Raw genomic sequence first — 23,516 nt, forward strand, 5'->3', positions numbered from 1 at the left:
TACATATTGAAACGAGACCTTTGGACAGGATTGAAGACGAAGAAATAAGTGTGGAAGGAAGCATAAACTTTTTTTATTATTCGCTTTTCGCAGTTATTAGACAGGACTCTTCTCTCGCGTCCCCCGTCCGTCCGTCTTCTGTTCTGTCAAAAAATCGAAATATGGATTTCCTAAATGAATTTATCATTGAATCACAGGCGCCAGAGTGGTTGGTGTGGTACAAGTAAATGAAATGACTGTACTACTACCGCCTACCTTACATATGCCATAATATATTCTTCCTGGAATTGAAAAGGTTGCAAATTATTTGGTGGTGGTGGTGGATGGAGTGGAATTAGCTGGACAAGCGTATGACTTGATGGTGGACGTATGTACGAATGTGTAGAACTATTTAAGTAAGTAGTAGTTTCGGCACACGGGGGAAATGTCGGAAAGTGCAATCAACCTGGCTGTTACTTATGGGGGATTATTACGTGATGTGAGGGGCGTTAGCAGTCATTATGCCGTGTTGGGGCTGGGCTGACACATGCAATCATGCAATCCGATCATCCAATCCATCCACCAAATCCATGGAGCATTATGATTATTTATGATGTAGGAAATGAATAGTGGTTTAGAATTGGCAGAGAGAACACAACAGCACCACGCCAGCCTTCCCCCGTCCTTAACGAGGAGGGAGAAAGCGCTGACCTCAAGCCGTGGAGGTGAGATGGCATGTGGGTGAGAATAATCAGCCAAAAGGCACACACACGTACGGACGACGGAAGCGTGTGTGAGTGCGCGACGGAATGGAGCAATAATGTCCTTGTTGAATAAACCGTGGGTGGCTACCTGGCTCGGTGAAGTGCAAGGAAACATTAAACATGGTCACAAAATTCCCAGCGATTTTTGTCCCATCTGTCACCTGCACTTTCATAGCGCATGTTTTCCATGCAGTACCGTTGACTGGCAAGATTTATTATTAAACTACATGTACTAATGTATGTACATGCAAAAAGTGTACAAGTTCATGCAGAGAATGAATAATGCAGTCGACATTGGTTTAATTTAATGTGGCAGTTGGGTTGTAGGAATGTGGAGAGTGGGGAAAGCAAGGGCACGCGTAAAATCACGCGATGAGGGCCAAGGGAGATGTTAAAACTGATTTTTTTCACTGCTTTCATCACTTTGCTTTCATGAAAATGAGTTGGGTCGTAAAAGTTGCATGAATTTGGTGAGTTGAGAGTAAAAAGAGAAGCTCAATTGCCAACTGGAGACTTGCCGTCCAAAAAAAGTACTCGTTTTGTTTTCCACACACGGAAAAGGAGACAGACTGCAGAGAAAGGAAGAGAGAAAGTCTCATCATCCCAATCGAGTGCATCCAGATTCCAGGCTGTGCATTAACCATACCAGTAGTGGTATCATACCAGATACCACTATTCTGCCTGTGCTCTGAACGGGAAGAATGAGACAGAGCCACAAGAGCAGCCAGAGGCATTTTGAGACTCTGCTACTACCCTCCTCAGTCAGTCAGTTGCAACTTGCAATGAGATTATTGATGTGCAAAATATTATGAGCGCTTTTGCACTTTGGCACAATTATTTTAGAGATGAATACTTACATAAATGTCAAGCATTCGCCCCTATCATCATTGCATCACATTAATGAACGAGCCATCTATCTTATAGTTTTTAAATTCATTTATTTAACAAATAAAGAGTACTATATAGTTTAATAAGATTGAGATATGGTATTTGAATCCATGCATAACAATATAATTTTTGGAATTCTACTATACTAACTAGTCTACTTGCAATTAAACGAACTAAAAACTTATTACAAAAAGATGCTTATAATTAGTCATGACGAGCTGCGCTAGGGATTTCGAGGAAAAACAGATTAATCTGCTATAAGGACAACATATAAAACTAGGTACTAAATTAGAATACACGGTCATGATATCCCACGTCTGCTGGTGGTTTCATTTGTGTCGTCAGTTGAGGCTGGGGTCGGACATGATGTGGACCTCCTGACCTCCTCGGAGGTGCGAGATACTCGAACATGGACTGCGAATGAGTTTGTAGCATGGGCTTTAGGTCGCACGGCATAGGGTCAGACCAGAAAAAATCGTGATTCAGTGCAGTGTCCGCATCCAATCGTTTCGAAGGATCCAACGTTAACAATTTGTCGAGTAGATCACAAGCACAGCCATCTTTTACGTAAAATTTTAGCCTTTCCTTCACCTATGTGCAATTATGTCAAATTGCAATTTAACGAAAGGAAAATCAAGTGGACTATTTTTTCTAAAGTTTACCTTCCGCTTTTGACCTTTAGGAAGTTCTAACTTCGCATAAAGTTCAAGGCTCTCAACCGCAGGCCAAATCTCTGGTGTAATGGAGCCACAGAGCTGAGATATCAGAGTAATCTGCTGCTGCTCGGTGGATCCTTGCATTATGGGGGACCGTGTCCACATCTGGAATACTTACACCATGAACAACTGCGGCATGGCTTACCCAATTTTTACAATAGTAGTGGGTGGAGAGAAATAAATATGCATTCGAAAACGAAACGTCGAAAAGTAAAAAAGCCCGTTATTCAGTCAGCATGGTTTGCAAAGCACGTATTCGACTTGTTAATAATTCATATTTGTAATTTTTTGCGAATTCAAAGAAAACATTAACAATACCAACGTGATAGAGACTGAGAAGGAAGGAGTACAAACAAGTTCTAACAGAGTAGTAGAACAATGCTAGTGCGACAAGAGAATTAAATACTGAGTTCAATCCCACCTCAGCCATTATGCAACCAGCGCCCCACATGTCCACAGCAGGACCATAATTGCGTTCCCCCAAGAGCAACTCTGGCGGTCTGTACCACAGCGTCTATAATGATAATGTTATTATTAGGTGACAACGATTATTATTATTCTTAGGTGATTTTATCATATGAACTTACCACAACACGGTTGGTATACCTTAATACAAAATAAATTATCGATGTGAGTACTTGAAAAATATAAAAAAGAAGCGCTGAAATGATGATTAAGATTAAATTACCTATTTGGTTCACTCTTTTGTATGCTGTAAGCTCGTGCAAGTCCAAAATCAGCTAATTTTAAAACGCCTTGTTTTGTAAGAAGAACGTTGGCAGCTTTCATATCACGATGCAAAATCTGAAGAAATAAGCATTGCTCTCGTCGTCATCACAAGAATTTAGACGCATTTACAATGTATTTTCTTTAACGGAAGCTTACCTTATTCGTATGGATGTAATATAATCCATTTAGCAATTGTTGAATTACTTTTTTTATTTCACCAAGAGAAAACTTAACATTCACATTTGACAACAACCCGGCTAAATCGTGATCACAAAAGTCAAAGACCAAGTAAAACATACTCCGATACTTGTTGTGATGATTGGCTTTTGTTCTGCATATTTCTAACAAGTTCACAACGTTATCATGCTTCAACAACTGCAATATCTTGATTTCTCTTAACGCTGTTATCGGAAACCCTTCCTTCTCATTGTCCATCAACACTTTTTTTAATGCAACTAATTTTCTCGTCTTTTTGTGTCTTGCTTTAAACACTTCTCTGTAATCCACAAGATAATGCACGATAATTAAATTGAACTAATTGCACATTGTGTGTAATAAAACATATGCGATAGGCAAAAAGACTCACCCAAACGTTCCTTGCCCAATTTTTGAGAGTTTTTCATATTTTCCTACATCATCAGTGTTTGGATAGTCGAAATTTTCAATGTAGACTTCCTTATCTACTTTATTCATTTCACGTGATTCGCCACAAAAAGATTCCCCTTCAAACGATGGACAATAAATGGATGATGTTAATGGACTATCCAAGCCTTTCAACTTCAAAAATTATAGTAAATTTTATAGGCGAAAACTATCTTCATTGGCAATTTGACGTTGTATAAGTTTAGCCAGCTGAAATACACAATTTTACACCAATAATCGCAATTCTATCTAACTTCTGCGTCGGTTTATTATAAAACCAAACTTGAATGCTGCTGTACCTCGTATTTCGAACTCAACTGTCCAACCAATTAGATAGAAACTCAACAGATTGCAGATAGAAACAGGCTGTTTCAAGCAGCAATATTTCCACGATTGCTTGACTTTTAGTGCCTAGTTACCCTTAACGGTTGCGACAAATGGTCGAGTTACAAATAAAATAATTATTTTTAAAATAGTTGGTGTAAAAGCCCCTTACAAATACACCAACTACTTTGACCTTTAATAACTTTTGAACGGGCAGACATAGAGACTTAATTCTGAAAGATGAAATCATCGTAATTTTTAGCTTGATTTTTTAAGCTGAAAATCTCGAGGGTACTATTTCGAATAGTAAACTTGAAATCTCCAACCTTTATGTACCCCGAGTCAGACTGCAGTTATTGGTCAAACCAAACATTTTCAATGAAATTTTATTGTACCAAATACATTTAAACTTGTGGGGTGCATATTTTTTTAGTCTGTTCAGCCATTTTGTCTATCGTGTTCCGGAAGGACATATGGTTCGATAAGAACTTACTGAGGCTAAAAAGAAAGCAACTTTGCGGGGCCTTTTAAGATTGCATTATTCACTGATTCTAAGAGCAGGATTCGTAACGAACATGTGCATATAATTTATTTTTGGCATAAACCATTACAAAACACTAACTTAATAAACTCTGAAATTTTTTCCTATTTTAATTCATATTGTTACATTAGGAGCCATTACCAACTTTTCTATCAGATTTCTGCTCGATGTGACGAATTTGAAAAATTGGTATGGATCATCCCATAGGGTCTGCCCAGATGAAAATACTTTGAATTCATACTCTTCCATTAGTAGCCATTAACAATCCCCACAAAAATTTCAGCTCTATTGGATGAGTTTTAGATATCGGTAGGGTCCATCCAGATAAAAATTTTTACAATTGTACTTTGTAAAAATTTTTTCAGTAGAAACCATTATCAACCTCTGTACCGAATTTCACCTTTCTACGACGATTTTGCAATTTCTATACATAATACCCGACAAACTTATATGACCCCCACCGGTCAACCACTTGTTTCGCTTATCTTCGAACTTAACTCCTCATTTGACCCATACTACATGCGTGCAAAATTTCAACTCAATCGGATTAGTTTTACAACAGTTATCGCAAGACGGGCAGACGGACGTGACGAGTACATAAGCCCTGACTCGGGCTGCACACTGGAGATTTTAAGTTTACTATTCGAAATAGTACCCTCGAGATTTTTAGCTTAAAAAATCAAGCTAAAAATTACGATGATTTAATCCTAAATAATTAAGTTTCTATGTCTGCCCATTCAAAAGTTATTAAGGGTCAAAGTAGTTGGAGACTCAAACGCCGTTTTTGAACCAACGATTTAAAAATGAATGTTTTATTTGTAACTCGACCATTTGTCGCAACCGTTAAGGGAGACGCGTTACCTAGATACTTAAGGTCAAGCAATCGTGCAATATTTCCGTGATGTATTATTGTAGTTTGGGAATTTGGGATTCGTCGTTGCTGTTAACAATGCATTAAAGTTTAATTTTAAATAGTTATATGAATTATATTTAATCACTAAATATTATTATAACGAAATTGATTGAGCTTTACGTTCGTCAAATCGTCAGAGAGAAAGTTGTCAGAGTCTGACTCACTGTTGCACTTTTGAGTACAGCGTGATTTGAGTTCCACTTAAAAAATCTATGATTTGAGAATTATTCTCTGTGATGGATGAATCTTTCTAAAACTTTATTTGAGTTAGATGTCACTTAATTATTTGAATTATTATTATTTCTTCATTACTAAATAGAATTATTTGAGGATCGATTTGGCAAACGTCTGGGCCACGAGCAGGGGGAAAACGAGTGTGGCGTCGGCATACAACTTGACGGGGGTAGCGTCCTTTTTAATTTTTCCCCACGAAACGGCCTCTGAAATTTAGAAATTTTATTAAATTAATAATTAGTTTAATTTTTTCCTACTACTTTTAAACTTGTATAAGAAACATGAAAAGCAAGATTAGTTAAAACAAACTTACCGTCAGGTCGAGCCCCCGAGTCACTCCCGTCAAACTCTTGTCCCGTGTTGACAAAAACGGCATAGTCGGCCCCGTTACGCTACATCCAGACAAAACTTGAACAGGCGTACAGTTAAAAGAAATTAGACATTATCTGTTAAAAACTTATACCATGAGATTTGCATTGCAGATGTGGTGTTTAACAATACCACCCCCCAAAATGATCATCCCACTGCTCTTTGCCCGCATGGCCATCGTGTTGAGAGCTTTAAGATCTCCTAAAATGTCCATGATGAGACCAGGGTTTTTATAAGAGTGGAAAAACATCATATCGCCTAATGATCCGTCCGTAAGGGCTGGACTAAAGACGGGGATCTGGTTTTTCCATGCCCAGTAGTAGATTGATCGCTCGTCATTTATAGTTTCACCTGTGGATTTTAATTCGGTCAGTTAATTTTATCAGAGATGTGGAGAATATTTGAGAGTGTATTATCAGATGAGTTACCCAATTTGGCAATAATTTTAGACGGAGTCCACACAAATCGTTCACCATCTGGAGTGGTACTGTTTTTCTTCTGTTCTTCTACTAACTGATCGAGAATGGGATTTACCCAATCTTCAAATTTGCAGTAGTTGTTATTTGGAACAAGTAAATTTCCAATTCTGTTTATTCCGTTTTCCCTCAAATATTGCCCTTTGAGACCAAAATCGCCAACTAATGTGGGGGCCAAGCATTTTATAAAATCTTCCTCCACGCCACCCGCCGTCGTCACGATACAATCCACTAATTTGTGCTGGACAAGGAATCGAAGTGTCTCCCGTAATCCGGATGACACCAAGTTGGATGTATAACCGAGAAATATGGTACACCCCTGAACCCCAACTTCATCTCCATCACCAACGATTATTTGATTTCTTGCAGCAATCTGCGCATTGCAAATCGACATTAGTAAAATTTCCAGTGTGAATTATGAAATGCTATGAATATTATGAACTGAAAAATAATTGAATTTGAATAACACAGTACCATTTTGTTCAGCTCGGTGACAGAGTGACCATAGTTCGTCGCCTGATATCCCGATGTTGCGTATGAATTTAAAAGTGCTTCATAGTCAATTCCTTGTGACCAGTCGAACCCTTGAACTTCAACACTATATTCGGGCAGTGTGGAACTGTGGACAAGAACGGCGTCTTCAGTTGTCTTCGGGACTTTGTTTTCTGCCATATTCGCAGCAACAACGACCTGAATCATCACAGTGTATAGTATACAAAGTTGATCATCAACTTATTCAAAATTTACATAAATCCCAAAAATCATGAACTCTTACTTCCACAACTGAACAATGACGACAAGATTTCACTAAACTCTGCCCTCTCGTCTTCAAACTCGCTCCAACTCCAAACTGCACCAACAGTTCAGTTGCAGAGTGCTCCTTAGAAAGACACGTCTCGTCCAAGTTTCGGTAAGTTTTCCTAACGTTTGCTTATTTCAAAAACAGGCTAATCCAAGCCAGTCCCCTAATTGGGCGTGGGTGTGGGGACAGAGGAAGGTCAAAGTTGAGAAGGGGCACTTCGTTTGTCTTCTGATTCGCTTTTTCTGGTGTCAAGCAGATAAAGTGGAGGTGACTGAAGAAAAGCATGGACGTTAGTTCTGCCGGTTCATCACTAGAGGCAGAGCTGCATTTAAACGAGTGAAGCATGGTCATACATATTTCACATTTCTGAAACATTCGTTTTTCTATTGTCCCCCATTGTTCTACATCATATAAATAGTCTTCATTTTGCATAATGTTTTCCGCAACGGTAGAGCAGCAAGAACTTGTCGCCAAAATTTCTGCAGTGCATGAGAAGCTGAGAAAGAGTAGAAAAAAAGTTGAAGTTGAAGGAAGAGACGAAGAAGAATGGAAGTGCATTTGGAAAGAGCATACCCTAGATGAAACAACTCTAAAGGTATATTAATTACGTAGATAATCTTGGTGTAGTTATTGCGATAAGGAGGAGAGGAATTTAGTCTAATAATCATGGTTATTATATCTGAATTTGGGTAGACGTATGCAGAGGCAATGGCACAACTTGCGACCAAGATTTGGGAGCCCAGAAACACTTTGTTAGGGGGACAGGAATTAACAAACAATGAACTGCAACCCCACCCCCAGTTAAAATGCAGACTTGACTGGGTTCACCACAAGTGCACCCACTTTTTCTCATCGCCTAGTAGGAAATTACGCCTTTTGGACGTTGGCTCTTGCTACAATCCCTTCAAAAAGTTTGACTCCTGTTACGATATCACTGCGCTAGACTTGTGCCCTGCACCAGGACACGAACACCACGTCCACCGTTGTGATTTTTTGTCTATATCCATTCAAGGAAAAAACATTCATGACGACGACCATCATGTTTTATCCTTGCCACCCAATCACTTTGACATTGTCGTCTTTTCATTTTTCCTTGAATACCTACCTCATGCTGGTCAGCGCGTTGAAAGTTGCAAGAGAGCACACAGTCTTCTTAAACCAGGTGGACTTTTGTTCATTCTGCGACCAGATTCCCACAGTGTGACTCCCACAGGAAATTCAATCCTGGTTAAACGGTTAAAAGTAGGGGCTGGATTTTTGCATTTTAAGAGGATCTATTTTGAGAAACTGCAACATCTCTGGTGCATGGGTTTCGTCAAATTGAGCCAAGAACAAGGGGAAGAATACTGCAAAAGTGCGAGGTTTATCAGAGATTTGAAAAAGGTCAACCAGAAAATGGACATTGCTTGTAGCCAGCAGAATTTAGACAGCTTGTTTTGTATTGCACAAGATTTCAAAGAGGTTGAAATTGTCAAGAATAGTGGTGCAGGAGAAGACGTCGAGTTAGTACCATCACCGATGAGGAGTATTGTGAATGCGGATGTAAAACAGTTTCAAGAATTGCCTTATTTTCTTGACGATGAGAGCTAAAACAGGTGTGTCTTTTGCCAACCTCCACCCCCACCCAATCCGAATATAAATAAGAAGCCCTGACTCGGGTTAAAAACTAAATTGTAACGTTGAATCATTAATGATGAGACATATCCACCAAGATCGTTGATGTTTATGAAAAGTATATTTGCTATTCTGAAAGATTCACAAACTTCAAATGAAATACTTTCTCAACGTACTTGATGAAGCAAAACTTATTTTCTTGCTTTTTTATAATGTCTCAGATTCAAAATGGCAACGCCTGAATTGTCCTGGTTGATTGTACGCAACAACAACGCCTTTTTGAGGAAGGTCCGAAATGTTAAGCAGCCATTCAGTTCGGTAAGTCCAAAACATGATCATATCGTGTTGGTAAGTTATCATGCTGATGCACTATTGCTTTCAGGAACCCAACAACCTTACCAACAAAAGTTCGTTCCGGTACAGCGGGATTGTTCAGCGCAAAACTGTTGGAGTAACTCCAGCGGCAGATAAAAAGGGATTCGTCGTCTCTCTTAAGAAGGTAAAGGGACAAAGGAAACCAGCCAAGTTGTACAATGAAGTCAAGATGAGGCAGCCTGGATTCCGTAGACCTCTGAAAAAGCTGAGGAATATTCTTACCAAGAACAATTATAGAAAGGATCTTACCAAGGTTGGATATGCATATTTATTTGATAAGAAGATGGATAAATATTATATTTGCAATCCAATAAGACGAAATAGATTTCAAATTACTCAATAGTTTTTTGTTTCTAATATTTCACAGGCCGCCATGGTCAGGGCAAGTATCATTCTCAAGTCGCAGCAGCCCAAGAAGAAGTCCAAGGCCAAGAAGGAATAGATTAACAGATAATATGAAGAATTCATCGTTTGTTGTAATTCCTTTAAAGTTTCGCGAAATAAAGTGAAATGATTTTTCAATCTAAAAAAAAAACAATCAAATCTTGCAAATCTTTCATATATTTATTTTCATCAGACTTTTAAATAATGAAGCACTTGTAAAAAAAACTTGTATTGTCAAACTTAGATGTAAATACCATTCGTCGACTTTCATATAAAAAATAAAACTACAATACCCTACGATAATTAATGCTAGGGCAAAAACACTAGGAAGGTAGTTTAAGGATTTAGGAAGATTGGTATCATTTATGTCTAGATTTGTGCCACCCATCACAGTTATTATTTTGAATGCAGTATGAAGACTGAATATTCTGGGTTGTACGGTAATCGTCAGTCAGACTAATCCGACTAACCAGCATCATCATCGCCGATAATGTCACCCCACAAAACATCGTCGTCTTCATCATCCTGTTCCTCAGGATCTTCTTCTGGTTTTTGTTGCGGCTCAGTCAGGGATTGGACGCTCTGATCTAGTTGACTACTCGCTGGTTTCCTCTTCCCAAAAAGTTGCTCATACTCTTCAATACTACCAATGATTGGTTGGCCAGCGTCTTTGGAAAGGTCGGGTGGTGGGGGAGGGGACTTGGCCTTGTGTGGTGTCTTCTTTAGCTTTTTCTTTAACTTCTTCTGAATGTTGTTGGTCTTCACCATTTTCTGCATGGATTTGCTCTGGAACCATCTTTCATACCAAGTAATAGGCTGTGGGTCGTCTTCATCTCCGTCATCATTTTCTTTTCCCTTGATGCTTACCTCAGAATTCGAACCAACTTCTCCAGCAACAGATTCTTTACCACTTTTTCCTAGAGTTTTCTCATCCTCCTCATTTTCCGAAGCATCATCGCTTCCTGCAATTTAAATTCATTGAATATTAAATGTGGAAGTAGTATTATTACAAAAATTAGACAAGCAGTATTAAGAAAGGAAATGACGGTAAGAAATAATGAGAAACGTTGTACTAAAATAATTAATAAACCTTTGCAAACGAATCTAAAAAAAAGTGGCGTCAGAACGATTGAAATTTCATTTGCAATGACTCCATATATGACAATTATGCACTTTTGACCTCGTCGTCCAGGTCATGAGGTCAAAAATATTCAACTTTAAATTACAAATTTTATTTTTGACCACACCCCCTCACGTTGTGGGGGGGGGGGTGGTCCGATTGACCTCATTTTCCAAATAGACCGACAACTAAAAATTAGAAAACATAATGTCGATAACGCGTTTGATTATATTGACTCGTTCTAGAGATATCCCGCTTACAGACAGACGGGCGGACAAAAAGATCCCAATAAGCAGTTTACGCTACTTGTCAATTACTGACTGCATACCTTCGACATTTTCGACATCAGCACCAATTGTATCGTCATCCGAAATGTTTGACAACTTGGAGTTACTGGACAAGTTGGAAACTTCGTCCTGAGTTGGACAGCCGTGCATCACGGGCAGTGAAGTGGGCATATTGATCTTCATAGGGCCTGGTTTAGGTCGTATTATCGAGCGAGCAACAGGAGTGGAGTTATTTTCAGAGTCTTGATCAGAATCATCAAGGGATTTAGGAGAAGCATCAAAGTTTGTGATAAACTGGACAGGACTGGATCTATCAGACTTTTGTTTGGGCGATGGGGACGGTAGCGGCGATGTTGATTTTGCGCGTGATTCGATTGCATCACGCTGATTTTGTCGCCTGGATTTTGATGGGGATGAGGACAATGATTTGGTTTTGGTTGGTGAACGTGATTTTTTGGATTTAGATTTTGACGTGAAACGCTCAGATCGCTTTGAAAGTCGGCGCCTGGGGGAGGAGCTAGCTGCTTCTAAAAGGTTACTGTCCTCGGAATACTCACAAACACTCTTTTCTCCCATATCGGACTCAGCAGATATCACTTCACCCTCTTCGGCTTCAGAGAGACCTTCCACGACGAAAGTGACATGAAGAGGAACCTCTCCTTCCAAATTATCTACTTCTTTTGTAGAAATTCCAGTTGTCTGATCTTCTTGGATATTATTATGGTCAGCAGTTACATCGGTCGGACCGTGAACGAGAACTTCCACGTCGTCATCACCCTCCTCGAAATCTTGAACGGATGGAGATCTGTCGGTTGATGATTGATTGTCGCCAAATTCTGGTGCCGACTCTTCTTCCGGACTTGCAACACTATTATTTTGACTGCTCTCGATTTGACGCGACGCTTCCAGCGTTTCTTGTTCAGAGTCTCGCTCCTTTTCAGGGTCCTGCTCTTCCTGATCAGACATCAAGTCTTTTTCTTCCTCGTGTTCTAGCTCTGACTTTTCTCCGTCATTGTCAGTTGTGACGTGCTCCTGTTCAGATTCAACCTTTTCTTCATCTCCTTCATCATCCTCGTCGCCTTCATAAATGAGTTTGTCGTCTGCATGTAGGTCAAGAACGTCGTCATGCTCTTTAACCACTGGTGGCATCACAGTCTCCTTCTTTTTGGCCTGCATACAATAATCCACAAAGCTTGTTATAGATACACAAACACCAAACAGACATATAAAACGAGCTTACCTTTTGGACCCTTTTCGCTCTAATTTTGTATTTCTGAAGCAGTTTTAATCTCAACTGGTTCCCGTCCAACTGGTTAACCTTTGCTGCAGTAGCGCAGGACTCCAAAACAAAACTGTTCGCGTTGTTGTTGGACGGAGATAAATTGGAGTCTGAAATTGATACTTCAGAGTTTAACGCTTCGTCAACTTGACTCAATAAGTTGCCATGTTTGACTTGAACGTCATTCTCTTCTGAGGAAGAAATACAACTCGTTCCGCTGATAGTGTCTGTAGAAGGTGCCCTACCCAATTGATTAGAAGAAATGACTTCAGGGGGCAGTGAGGTCTCAAGATTCTCAGCCATTTTCTTTTTCTAAAATAAATGATTGTTAATATTTGATAGATATACTACGTACGAGTATTACGCAGAATACAGTTAGCAAACCTACGTTTTTAAAATTTTCCCAACTTTCCCTATCTCTTTATTTGGGTCAAAATTTCCGGAGACAGACAATATGAAAAATGTGAAGAGGACTCAGACACTCAAATTGGTCAAGAGTGGCAATTGTTGGATGGAAAAGTGCAGTGCACAATACCGACGCTCAGACTCCAGAGTGATTTCAAGATCGGCTCCAGAAATTGTGACCCAACTCAAAGAGATATGGAGAGTTACGGAGATTTTAAAAACGTAGTTTTGTATATTATGCAATTTACCTTCCTAAGCACCAACGCTTTTGTAGGCGAAGACCTCTTGGGTTTGACGCTGACTAATGCAGGACAAGACGCCACTGGAACAGTCGTCGTATTTTGGATACCAAGAGCTGGCTGATGTCCTAGAATAAGAAGACAATAAAAAATGGATGAAAAACTGTGACGTGGGGTTAGTCAAATAATTTGATTTCTTCTTTCAAGAAGTATAACCTGCTCTTGTGAGACCATTGACTTTGAGATCGTTGACAACTTCACTGACATCATTTCCCACTGCCAGATCAATGTCCAGCCCCGTTACACCCTGTGTTCTCAATAAGGCTTTAATAGCTTTAGCTCGATATTCTAACTCCAAAAGTTCCATCAGACTTTTCGTAGGTGCTGCAGACGACTGTTGTTCTGATGTCTTCCTTTTCTCCTTCTTAGCTTTCGCTTTCTTTTTCTTCTTCTTAGATTTCTGTGCTTCGGCCAACTTTTTCTTTCTCTCTTTTGCCTTTTGCTCTAAAAATTAATATTTCGGTAGAGGTCAAACTTTTTAACACATATTTAGTTGACAGAGTAATTTTGTAATTACAATTTTACCTTCTGACTTTTTGATTTTCTTGGTCTTATTCGTTGCTTCAGTCGCCTTTTTTTTCTTATGCTTCTTGACAACTAAGAAGGAGAATCATTATACAGTAAGATTCACAAACGAATGAATAATTTGTGCAAATACCTTCCTTGGAGGCAACAGAAGCACTTTCTACTGGCGTTTCTTTATTATCAGAATTTTCCAAAGATGCACCCATTTTACCTAAAATTAAATACGAGGAATATAAATTATCGCTTCAAAGGCAAATGCACAATATTACTTTAGATTGATAGTCTACCTTCCAAAATATTTAGAATAGTTTCTGAATCTATGTCTTCCAATATTTTCAAGCATTCTCCCTCAAGTCGCTCTATACTCATATCCTATAGAATTAAATACAGACTTATAAACGCATGTCAATGATTCTTTACACCACATTAACATACACAAGTACCTAGATATGGTTTTGTGGATCGGTTTGTCCGATCCTGCTCAAATGCTTATGTTTATATACCTTTATTAAAGGGGGGATCATAGCTTTCAACCGTTTTCCCTTAAGTGACCTCACTGCTTCAGTGAGGAGTCGTTTCCTGGAGTGAACATGATAAGCCAGGGGATGAAGATCAATCTCTAAATCTACCTCGCTATCGTCTCCATTGTTCTCAGCTTGTTCCCAATATTTAAGTGTCGAAGGCTCAATTTTATGGTCACTACGACCTCCATCAGAATGCGAAACCGATGTTTCCCTCGATTTCGACCTGGATCGACTAGACCTCGTTCTGTACAGATAAATACGATAAAAATCAAATTAGTATTAGATTTAGCCGGTCATTGTTATTTCAAATAACATTTCCACCTAACCTGTGATGGGAATCGTCCCTGGATCTTGACCTCCGTTCACCAGGACTCCTGCTCTTACGCCGTCTCCTTGGACTGTAACTTCTGATATGATATTCACGATCTCTCTGGTAATGATGCCGCTCTCGATCTCGACTCCTCGATCTGGAACGTGGTCTCGACCTGCTGCGGCTTCTTGAACGAGAACAACTTCGACTTCGACTTCTAGAACTCTGTCTCCTATTGCAATAAATAAATGACACTAAATAAATTAATATAGTTGTTACTCCATGTCCAATGATGTATTAACCCACTGTTTATGTTTGACTGTGGGTGGTCTCATGAATTCTGGATATTGGAAATTCTCCGAAGGCGGGGGGTGAAACGGTTCATAATTTGGATACTTTTTGATCAGCCCAGGTGGTCGAACGCATTCATTGAAATATGCCGTCGTCGTCTGTGGTGGATAATTTCCAATGGGAGGATGCTGATAAATCGGCTCTTCATATCCACGCCCCCCACGACTTCGTTGATATGGGTTCATCATTTCTCGTTGGAAGGGTCGTCCTACGTCACGATCACGGCCATAGTCACGATTACCAACATCTCGACCTCGTGCCACATAGCGGTCAGGAACTCGTAGTGGGTGACGGTAACCTCCGCTGTGGTCACCTCCCCCTCTGTCCTGGTACCGGCTCATTTAATCTTTGAGTTTGAAAAATTAGTAAACTTAGCTTAATTGTAATAGTGGGTGGTTAATTTTTTATACTCTATCTGCATACTAGTGCACACTTACTAAACTTCCTACTAGCTCCTCTGTCGTTGATTCGACGTATATGAATTAACCAGTCATTTCCGCCCAGAAACCCTAAACTGACGGATCAAACAAAGTATTTCCAACTGTGCAAAATTATTAAAATTGTATGATCAGCATTTAATTTTATTTTGGCTGGTTGATTTTGCGATCATGTTTTGTGTTTGCTTGCTGAACTAAACTGGAAATCTATTCCCGGTTGGACGGCAGTGAGCCAAGTTGCCCAAAATTTTTGAAAGGAACGGAGCGAAAAACCATCAACGTTGTTCTCAAGCTCGGTCGGTCTTGCTTGATTTGATTCTAGAGCTGGTTGCCTTGCCTTGCCTTGCCTTGTGCTTATCTCATTCAGATTCAAGTAATTTTACTTTTAAGTAAAGTGCCATCAGATCGTCGGTGTCAAACTGTTTTAACCCATTTTCTACCCTGATCCATAGTGCATACAGTCAGTAGAACTACAAACTAGGAAGTAGGTATACCGAGCGAGAACGAGAAGGTGACATTTATTTGTTTTATTGTGCTAATAAAACCCGATTGTCATATTTATATTCCTTCGTTTGTGTTCTTCCAGCCATATAGATAAGAACAATGGAGGATAGCTTGTATTTAAGTGGTTGTCCAAGTGATACCTGCTTCACATCGACAGGTGACCTTCGGGAAGAGGATTCATTTAAAATCCTGATCGCATCTGATATTCATCTCGGATTTTGCGACAATAATCCAGCAAGAGGTTTGACAATATTATAAGGAAAAGATTTTTCTTGATTCGTCATAATTCCAGTGGTTTTCGAAATATTTTATTTTTAGAGAATGACAGCTTTGTGACGTTCGAAGAGATTCTTCAAGTTGGTAGAGATGAAAATGTGGACTTTGTACTGCTGGGTGGAGATCTCTTCCACGAGAATAAACCAAAACCAGCCACCTTGCAACGGGCAATCGAAATCTTGCGGAAATATTGTTTGGGGAATAAGTGAGTTTGTACAAAAGGATACAACTCGAGTAACAATTGACTTTACTGTATGAGCTAAATATAATACCTATTTGCTTCGTCTAATTATAGACCCGTTGAGTTTGAGTATTTGGGGGATCCCAGCGTTGATTTTCCCAATCAGGATGAACCAGAAGTAAATTTTATGAATCCTGACATCAATATTGCAATGCCAGTTTTCACAATTCATGGGAACCATGATGACCCAGTTGGTACAAAGAAAACCAGTGCTGTGGATCACTTGGTGGGTAAGTAAAATCATTCATAAAGAACTTCTTAGTCAAGTCAAGTTTTGGGATTAGTCAAAGCTGATTATGGAACCATCATGTCGGGCTTGACTGGTTGTTGGGTTATACTCATTGCGTCAGAATGCATATTAGACGACGATATTTGATATATTGGCAATATTGGTTAGTTAAACACTTTAAATAACAATTTTGCAATTGCAGCCGCAAAGTTATTGAACCACTTTGGCCAGTGGGATGACTTAAACGAGATCAACGTGAAGGCTGTCCCTTTTATCAAGGGCAATACAAAGCTGGCACTTTTTGGTCTTGGGAACCTGAAAGATGAGCGACTCTATCGGCTCATTCGGGACAATCATGTAATTCGTCTCTCTCTTTATCGAACTCATCGAATTGCAATTCTGTATTTATTTTGTTCCCCAGAATAGAAGACGGTAAAATATATTTTATCCGTTATATAAATTAATTGCAGGTGAAATTTATCAGACCGAAGGAAACCAACAATGAATGGTTTAACATCTTTGTGCTCCATCAAAACCGAGCAGCACACGGTCCTAAGAATTATATTCCAGAAAGTTTCATTCCCTACTTTTTCGACCTCGCCATCTGGGGTCATGAACACGAATGTCGAATTGATCCAGAGCCAACGACTGGGGAAGGTAACACGTATATTATTCAGCCCGGCAGTCCTGTCGCCACATCCCTCTGCCCCGGAGAAGCCAGAGAAAAGCATGTAGGAATTCTGAGCTTGAATAAACGCCGATTTAAACTACAGAAGAGGAAACTGGAAACTGTTCGGCCCATGATGTTGGCGGATTTCGATTTACGTGACATCCTTCCTACACTAGTAATTGGGAAGGACAAGGAGCTCGCTCAAGCAGTTGAAGCTTATATTGAATCTGAAGTGGAAAAGTTGATTGAAGACGCGGCTGAACTTCACACAGGAAACCCTCTTCAGCCTACGGAACCATTAGTTAGAGTTCGCATTTTTCATGAAAATAATCCAGAAACTTTTCAGCAAGTTAGGTAATTTATTTCAAATCATATGATTGTGCTGTTATTCTGCTAGTTCAGTATTTCACTGATTAATGATTTGTGTGTGATTTACATTTTTTGGGTTCTCCAGGTTTGCACAAAAATTCACAGGAAGAATAGTCAACGAGGACATTGTCATGTTCAAAAAGGCTCCCAGTACTCGAACCGGAACAACTCAGATGGATTTTGGTGATATGGAAAATGAGTTTCGACAACGTGACAAGGGTCCCGATTTGGATTCTCATGTCGAAGCTATCGTGGAAACTTTTTTTAAAAATGCCAGAGAGAATGGAGATTCGGAAAACATATTAGAAATACTGTCAGAACGAGGCCTGTCTGAAGCGGTCAAAGCCAGCGTGGAGAAGGATGACAAGGAAGCAATCAGTCTGGTAGTAGATCAGCAACTGGAGGCAGTTTGCAGATCATTGATTAGGAAGGAGGTCACAGATGAGGATTTTGAAGAACAACTTGAAAATTTCAGAAAAGAGCGATTGTCTAAACCTGAGGAAGATGGACAGGATGTGAGTAATTTTAGCGGTTATTACATATTTTTTTCTTCTGCTGCTACTCTAGATTCAATACAAGCACGAATCGAACTATAATAAATTAATGCATGCATGATAATTTTATAGGCTTTCAATCTCCTGCGAAGTCGTCCCACAAAAAAATCTAATCGCAGAGATGACGATAGTGGGGGCGAGATTGAAGATGATGAGGAAGACGAGGAACCATTTATCGAGGATTTTGATGATGAGGATGATGATGATGACCAGCGATCCATTGTTAGACCCGCACCTCGGGGTAAGACGGCTTCCAAGAGTCGAGCAAATGGTGCTTCAAGCAGTAGAGGGCGAGGAGGCCGGGGAAGGGGCAAGAACATTTCTAACGATGACAGTGATTCTCCCGGCGCAGTCAGGGGCGGTCGAGGATCTCGCAGCAGGGGTGGTCCTACATCATCCCGAGGGCGAGGACGAGGTGGTAAAAAAGCGGATGCCGTTTCTCCAGCCGGTAGAATGGTTCAGGTATATCCTAACTTAATAGGTAGCAAATTCCAATTCTTCTTGGTTCAAATATGATGCAAAAAATCTTCTTATTTATTTTTTTTCAGACCACTCTCAACGTCCACATTCGAAAGTCGCCAAGGAAAGGTGGCATGGTCTTTGATGTCTCGGATAGCGATTAATCCCATTTATTTAGAACATATACTTTTCTTTTAAACAACCAGTTTTCTGTTACTTGTTTCGGAACTCGCTTTCTTATGCTTAGAACCCAATCGTTTCCCCTTTTATACACCTACAGTTTATGAATACTTTTTTTCGAACAAAACATGGGTATGCTAATTTCAGTATTATTGTAAATAAAATGTCGTGTAGCATGAATCCATTCAAATAATTGTTTTTTTTGTATTAAAAAAATACGTTTGGAAATGCTTGAGGTTTATTTTTTTCCATGATTCAACACTGCCTTAGCTAGAAAATTACGCAGAATTCATCATTATACATAATTAATTATTACATATTAGGACGCACGGTGTGTTACTAACTACCTGTAGTATTTATATTATTATGTAGGTATGCATACAGTCAGTGTCTACCAGTCGTATATAGTGAACTATGTCATGCAAAATCCAAAATTGGTTGGTCTTCAAAGTTAATAAATTGATGTTATACAACTTTTATAATTTAAATGTAAACAAAACAATACTTGAATCACTTGACTATTGAAGGACATTTGTACACAAGTTTATAATTATTTATAATAATCTGTATTAGTAATTACTTTACTCTTAATACAACTTTTTTGAATTTGACGAAAACAACGACGTCAGTTAAGTATCACTGTACTTTCTAACTAATGTCGTTGTTTTATCTATTAGTATTATCTTTACTACCAAAAGATTTTCAAGTCTTAAAACTTTCAAAACTAACAATTTTTGGTTAGGACGGTAACAGAATAGTTGTTGTACAGAGAAAGGAAGAAAGGATGCAAGTCAAAGGTCATATTGATGAGAGGAAATTGTGTGCACCCACATTCGGGATCCTAAATCAAATCAATAGACATGTCCGGTCGAGAACTTGATTTTGAAAAGATTCAAATTTGATTCAATACTATTTAAATGTATGTAAATGATGAGTGAAAGAACTTGAAAGAAGCAATATATTCGTCAGATGTTAATATTTTTGTAAGTTGATCTTCTTAAGAAACTGAAACGATGACATCAGGCTGCAAGGTTCTAGCACAGGAACAGGGCGTATGTATGTCCTTTTAAACAAGAACAAAGACTGCATCGACGTTCAGAAGATTTTGAACAACATGAATGGTTGACCAGCAAACTCTGCATTTTGGATTCGTTCAGTTTATGGACTGGAGTTGTGGTGTAACTTCCGAAAATTGAATTACACTTTTACTCAATAGTTAAACTTGAAACCGTCCTCGTCCGCCTCTTGGAGGTCCTCTCGGAGTTCCTCTACCTCTGAACCCTCCCGAAAATCCTCTGCTCATTTGAAGGCCACCTATCATTCCTCCCCTGTGTCCTCGTGGGGGTCGATTATTACTGGAGAAATTATTCCCTCCCAGAACTCCATGTTGGGCTGCTCCACGATGAGGAGTGAAAAAGTTGCCAGTTCCTGGCTTTCTGGGAGAGTATGGGACCACATCCTCACCTCCATTCAGGTCTAAATACACAAAAATGCATGTGAGTTTATTTCAGATCGCAATACGTAAAACTAAACACTCAAATAGCTCAGTCAATATTAGTTTTTCGTTGGGCACTCACTTGAGGTATTTGATTCGTTAAACGATGTATCAAAAATGTTTCCACTCGAGTAGAAAGAATCTGCTGGATTAAATGCAGAGTTGGCACTCATGTTCATGTCCCCTGATGGTGGGGGTTGAGAGCTTCCCTGTGTGATATTGTTCTTGTTTTTGCTTAACGCAGAGGTAAACATTTCCATGGGGTCAAAGGAGGAGTTATCGTTGCGCCCCGTGGGTGGGGATATTGTCGAGTTTCCGCCATCGCTACTACCACAACCACTACCATAAAATCTCGAAGTCGAAGATTCGTTCATACTTCCGGGTCCCACTCCTGAATGATTAGAGTATGCAGGGGAAACTAGATGAGAATTGCCATGTTGGCTACCGCCGCTGTTGTTATGACTTTTACTATCACTGGTGTGCTGGTAGGGATGATACCTTGATGGCCCTTGACGAGTCGGGGTTGTTGAAAGCGCATTGGCAGAGGTGATATTGTAGGAATCGAATTCAGAACTATAATTCATACTCGAGTTCAAGTTCTGCTCTTGCAGTTGTTGTTGAGGTTTGTAGTATGGGAGAGGGACGTATTCATCCACTGCTGGCGTGGAGGAGGAGGAGTCATACGATGAATTATTATACGACGTCAAGTACGGGTTTGACCCCACGGGTGAGTTGATACTATTATTTTGCACGGACATGTGATGATGGTTGGAATTCATAGTTTGATTCTGCGGGGGTGGAGGAATGTCGGGTCCACTGGGTGGGAGGGGTATTGAGCTCACATCTGGAGGCAGGTGAGTGGGTGGTGATGCGTGATGATGATGTTGATATGGAGCCTCGTACCCCTGAGTACCATATGCATTTGTAAGGGGTGGTTGCTGTTGTTGCATAGCGAGGTAATTGTTTGCACCTGTGGATAACAAATCACTCGCATCATCAATCGCAATTAATCTGGAGTGAAAAGCACTATAATCTTCTTATAAGTAAGCATACCTGGAATCAATTGTTGTATTATTGCAGCGAAATTTCCTGGAGAAGTGCCCCAATTTTGTTGAAACTGCTGTTGCATAGCCATAGTGGGGATTGCTTGATCATAAGCAGGCAAACTATTGGTTGATGATTGTTGTTGCTGGGCATTTGAATTCACCGTTTGGTACATTCCTCCCGAATTATTTTGCTGTACCGGCATTGTTGACTTGAGTGCATCCACGATGTCGGCTCGAATGTGGGTTGACGATGATGTGGATTGAAGTTGATTAATTCCAAAATCGTCGTCATCAGGAGGTGGGCTAGGTGCCTCGGGTGGGGGTGACGGAACTGGACTCGAATCTATCTCCATTTCTAACAAAACCACAATAAGAGATCCATGGTTTAGGTTTCGTAAGTATATTTCATTGTCAAAACACAAGAACATCACATTCAAAATTAAAGTTTGTGATGAAGTATTACCTTCAAACGATTTAAACTTTTCAATTACTTTATCCTTTGTAGATTCAACTCGTTCAGTAAAGTTTTTATATGCAGAATTAACGATTTTCGCTTCACCTGCAAACAAGAAAAAAATATTGCATTTTAAACATGTACATTGTTTGTTTGTGTTTTTTTATTCGAGACTATCTAATACATTTTTCGACATTACTGTTATCATATCACTGTAGTGTCTGCACATTAAAAAAAATTCTCACCACGAACGATTTCAAAATGAACAATAGCTATTTCGGCCGTTTCCACAATTTTTCGTCGTTCTTCTACCTCTATCGATAACTTTGACTCTGACGTTTTCAATTGCTCCACCAGTTGGCCAATTTCTTGTATGACTTCCATGCCGTGTGACCTATCTTTGATGGACCCTTTCAAATTCTCCAAGTCCATGTGCACAAAAGGTTTCGCTCGAAATGTGACACCCAAATGAGATTTCAATCTGTAGGCAAGTTTAACTTTCGAGATCAACGTCGACGTTTGAAAGGCCGCGACTTTATCCGCAGATGCTGTATAAGTTTCAGGCTTCTTTTTCTCACCAACCCTCTCTTTGGCAGGAACATTATCTACACAAAATAGAACACAATCCAACAGTATTGAATAATTTCTCCCAGTAAACCAGGACATTCGAAATTATTATAAATAATTAATATATATACGCCTGAGACGTTGGCGTATTTATATGTTATTTTAGTTTTATAGTACCTCCTCGCCTCAATAACAATTGCAAGTCGGCAATTGTCTCTTTGGAGTAAACGCTTCTTTCTTCCCAAATTTTAAATATTCTTGCTATTGCTGTCGAGACGGAGGAAGGTATTCGCACTTGTGGGGTGGCCTTCTGCACTGCAAAAGCCCACTGATTCACAACCATGGCGTCACTCTTTCTCTTGGCGTGCTGAACAACGTCATTGGCCAGGTAGAAAAGGGTTAGTCGCTTCTCGACAGGACCTACAAATTACCCAAAAAACAAACAATTGTACTGCACAAGTGAGAACAATAAATTCATTTCGTTTGTAGTTTTTTTGCGTTTGGAACCCGAACTTCGGGTTATAGTTCTACTGATTCATACTTTTTTTGAGGATTTTGAGCCAGGTCTCGATAATCGCTGAGGAATGGCGTTTATTGGCCTGACACCAAAGAGAAAGCCCTTGTACTGATTCCTGCGTGTCCCGAAGACTTTCCAGCCTCTTTTCCAGCAGATTTTGATCTATTCCACCAATTTCTTCCTTGAAGCTTTCCCTCGTGGACGATGCGCCTGGCTTCAACATTCTGCTCTTATCGCGGCGCTGGTCGGCCATATTTTTATTTTTAGCTTATTCACAGACTAACAATGTCAACTATATTGTAGCAGCACTTTGAATTAAATGTCGACACGTTCAAACCAATTCGAAGAACAAGTTTCGATAATTTGCGTTGTCTTTTCTTCGCATGTCACACAGGGCGGCTTGTTCTTGCCATCACGGAGTCAGAAGAGGGGGAGACGAGAATGCCCATCATGAGGAACAAGTCTCAACCCGGAAATCAAATGGTTGTTTTGTTTTATTTATTTTTCAAGAACTGTGATCATAAAAATGTGATCATCAGCTCTTCAAAACACACCGATACCAAAATATGGTGCAAATCACCCGCCACCTGCCGCCTCTTCCGCCTCTTCCATGGAAAACGCGTTCGAGGAGTTTTTATCGATATGGCAGTGCCAAACAATTAGTGTTC

At 39.7% G+C, this 23,516-nt stretch overlaps 6 protein-coding genes across 8 annotated transcripts; 2 read left to right on the forward strand and 4 right to left on the reverse strand.

The window, feature by feature from the left end:
* Window positions 1-1,674: 1,674 nt before the first annotated feature.
* On the reverse strand, window positions 1,675-5,591 carry LOC110851733 (cyclin-dependent kinase 9). The gene is made up of 9 exons (XM_022099623.2): window positions 5,445-5,591; window positions 4,018-4,084; window positions 3,663-3,928; window positions 3,233-3,572; window positions 3,036-3,151; window positions 2,935-2,953; window positions 2,769-2,861; window positions 2,294-2,452; window positions 1,675-2,222 (listed from the first exon to the last, which is right to left on the reverse strand). Exons 3-9 carry the CDS (start codon window positions 3,767-3,769, stop codon window positions 1,920-1,922), a joined length of 1,137 nt encoding a protein of 378 aa, XP_021955315.1. The 5' UTR covers window positions 3,770-3,928; window positions 4,018-4,084; window positions 5,445-5,591; the 3' UTR covers window positions 1,675-1,919.
* A 137-nt stretch (window positions 5,592-5,728) lies between these two features.
* LOC110851734 (deoxyhypusine synthase) lies at window positions 5,729-7,486 on the reverse strand. The gene is made up of 6 exons (XM_022099626.2): window positions 7,351-7,486; window positions 7,050-7,265; window positions 6,528-6,948; window positions 6,194-6,450; window positions 6,044-6,122; window positions 5,729-5,936 (listed from the first exon to the last, which is right to left on the reverse strand). Exons 2-6 carry the CDS (start codon window positions 7,245-7,247, stop codon window positions 5,818-5,820), a joined length of 1,074 nt encoding a protein of 357 aa, XP_021955318.1. The 5' UTR covers window positions 7,248-7,265; window positions 7,351-7,486; the 3' UTR covers window positions 5,729-5,817.
* LOC110851737 (60S ribosomal protein L28) lies at window positions 7,348-9,904 on the forward strand. Of its 2 annotated transcripts, XM_022099628.2 has the most exons (4): window positions 7,348-7,485; window positions 9,213-9,309; window positions 9,374-9,619; window positions 9,734-9,904. In XM_022099628.2, exons 2-4 carry the CDS (start codon window positions 9,220-9,222, stop codon window positions 9,806-9,808), a joined length of 411 nt encoding a protein of 136 aa, XP_021955320.1. In that variant the 5' UTR covers window positions 7,348-7,485; window positions 9,213-9,219; the 3' UTR covers window positions 9,809-9,904. The 2 variants fall into 2 exon arrangements, with proteins under 2 accessions (XP_021955320.1, XP_035709876.1); XM_035853983.1 differs by lacking the exons at window positions 7,348-7,485; window positions 9,374-9,619; window positions 9,734-9,904 and adding exons at window positions 7,672-7,972; window positions 8,071-8,972 and having other exon boundaries at window positions 9,213-9,313.
* Window positions 9,905-9,909: 5 nt separating this feature from the next.
* Window positions 9,910-15,458, reverse strand: LOC110851730 (zinc finger CCCH domain-containing protein 13). Its single transcript, XM_022099620.2, has 12 exons — window positions 15,288-15,458; window positions 14,806-15,196; window positions 14,516-14,731; window positions 14,169-14,433; window positions 13,953-14,037; window positions 13,799-13,876; window positions 13,666-13,737; window positions 13,297-13,584; window positions 13,090-13,208; window positions 12,398-12,748; window positions 11,199-12,327; window positions 9,910-10,712 (listed from the first exon to the last, which is right to left on the reverse strand). The coding sequence occupies exons 2-12, from the start codon at window positions 15,189-15,191 to the stop codon at window positions 10,216-10,218; spliced, it is 3,486 nt and encodes a 1,161-aa protein (XP_021955312.1). The 5' UTR covers window positions 15,192-15,196; window positions 15,288-15,458; the 3' UTR covers window positions 9,910-10,215.
* Window positions 15,459-15,548: 90 nt separating this feature from the next.
* On the forward strand, window positions 15,549-18,997 carry LOC110851732 (double-strand break repair protein MRE11). 2 transcript variants are annotated; one of them, XM_035853981.1, is made up of 10 exons: window positions 15,549-15,660; window positions 15,740-15,798; window positions 15,874-16,032; window positions 16,110-16,272; window positions 16,363-16,538; window positions 16,740-16,894; window positions 17,008-17,561; window positions 17,662-18,091; window positions 18,203-18,592; window positions 18,679-18,997. In XM_035853981.1, the coding sequence occupies exons 3-10, from the start codon at window positions 15,891-15,893 to the stop codon at window positions 18,751-18,753; spliced, it is 2,085 nt and encodes a 694-aa protein (XP_035709874.1). In that variant the 5' UTR covers window positions 15,549-15,660; window positions 15,740-15,798; window positions 15,874-15,890; the 3' UTR covers window positions 18,754-18,997. The 2 variants fall into 2 exon arrangements, with proteins under 2 accessions (XP_035709874.1, XP_021955314.1); XM_022099622.2 differs by having other exon boundaries at window positions 15,578-15,798.
* LOC110851731 (trithorax group protein osa) lies at window positions 18,986-23,428 on the reverse strand. Its single transcript, XM_022099621.2, has 7 exons — window positions 22,873-23,428; window positions 22,509-22,751; window positions 22,010-22,369; window positions 21,774-21,869; window positions 21,318-21,665; window positions 20,347-21,234; window positions 18,986-20,245 (listed from the first exon to the last, which is right to left on the reverse strand). Exons 1-7 carry the CDS (start codon window positions 23,099-23,101, stop codon window positions 19,986-19,988), a joined length of 2,424 nt encoding a protein of 807 aa, XP_021955313.1. The 5' UTR covers window positions 23,102-23,428; the 3' UTR covers window positions 18,986-19,985.
* Between the last annotated feature and the right edge of the window lie 88 nt (window positions 23,429-23,516).

Source organism: Folsomia candida, unplaced genomic scaffold (genome assembly GCF_002217175.1).
Source record: "Folsomia candida strain VU population unplaced genomic scaffold, ASM221717v1 Fcan01_Sc007, whole genome shotgun sequence".
In the NCBI taxonomy this organism is placed as follows: domain Eukaryota; kingdom Metazoa; phylum Arthropoda; class Collembola; order Entomobryomorpha; family Isotomidae; genus Folsomia; species Folsomia candida.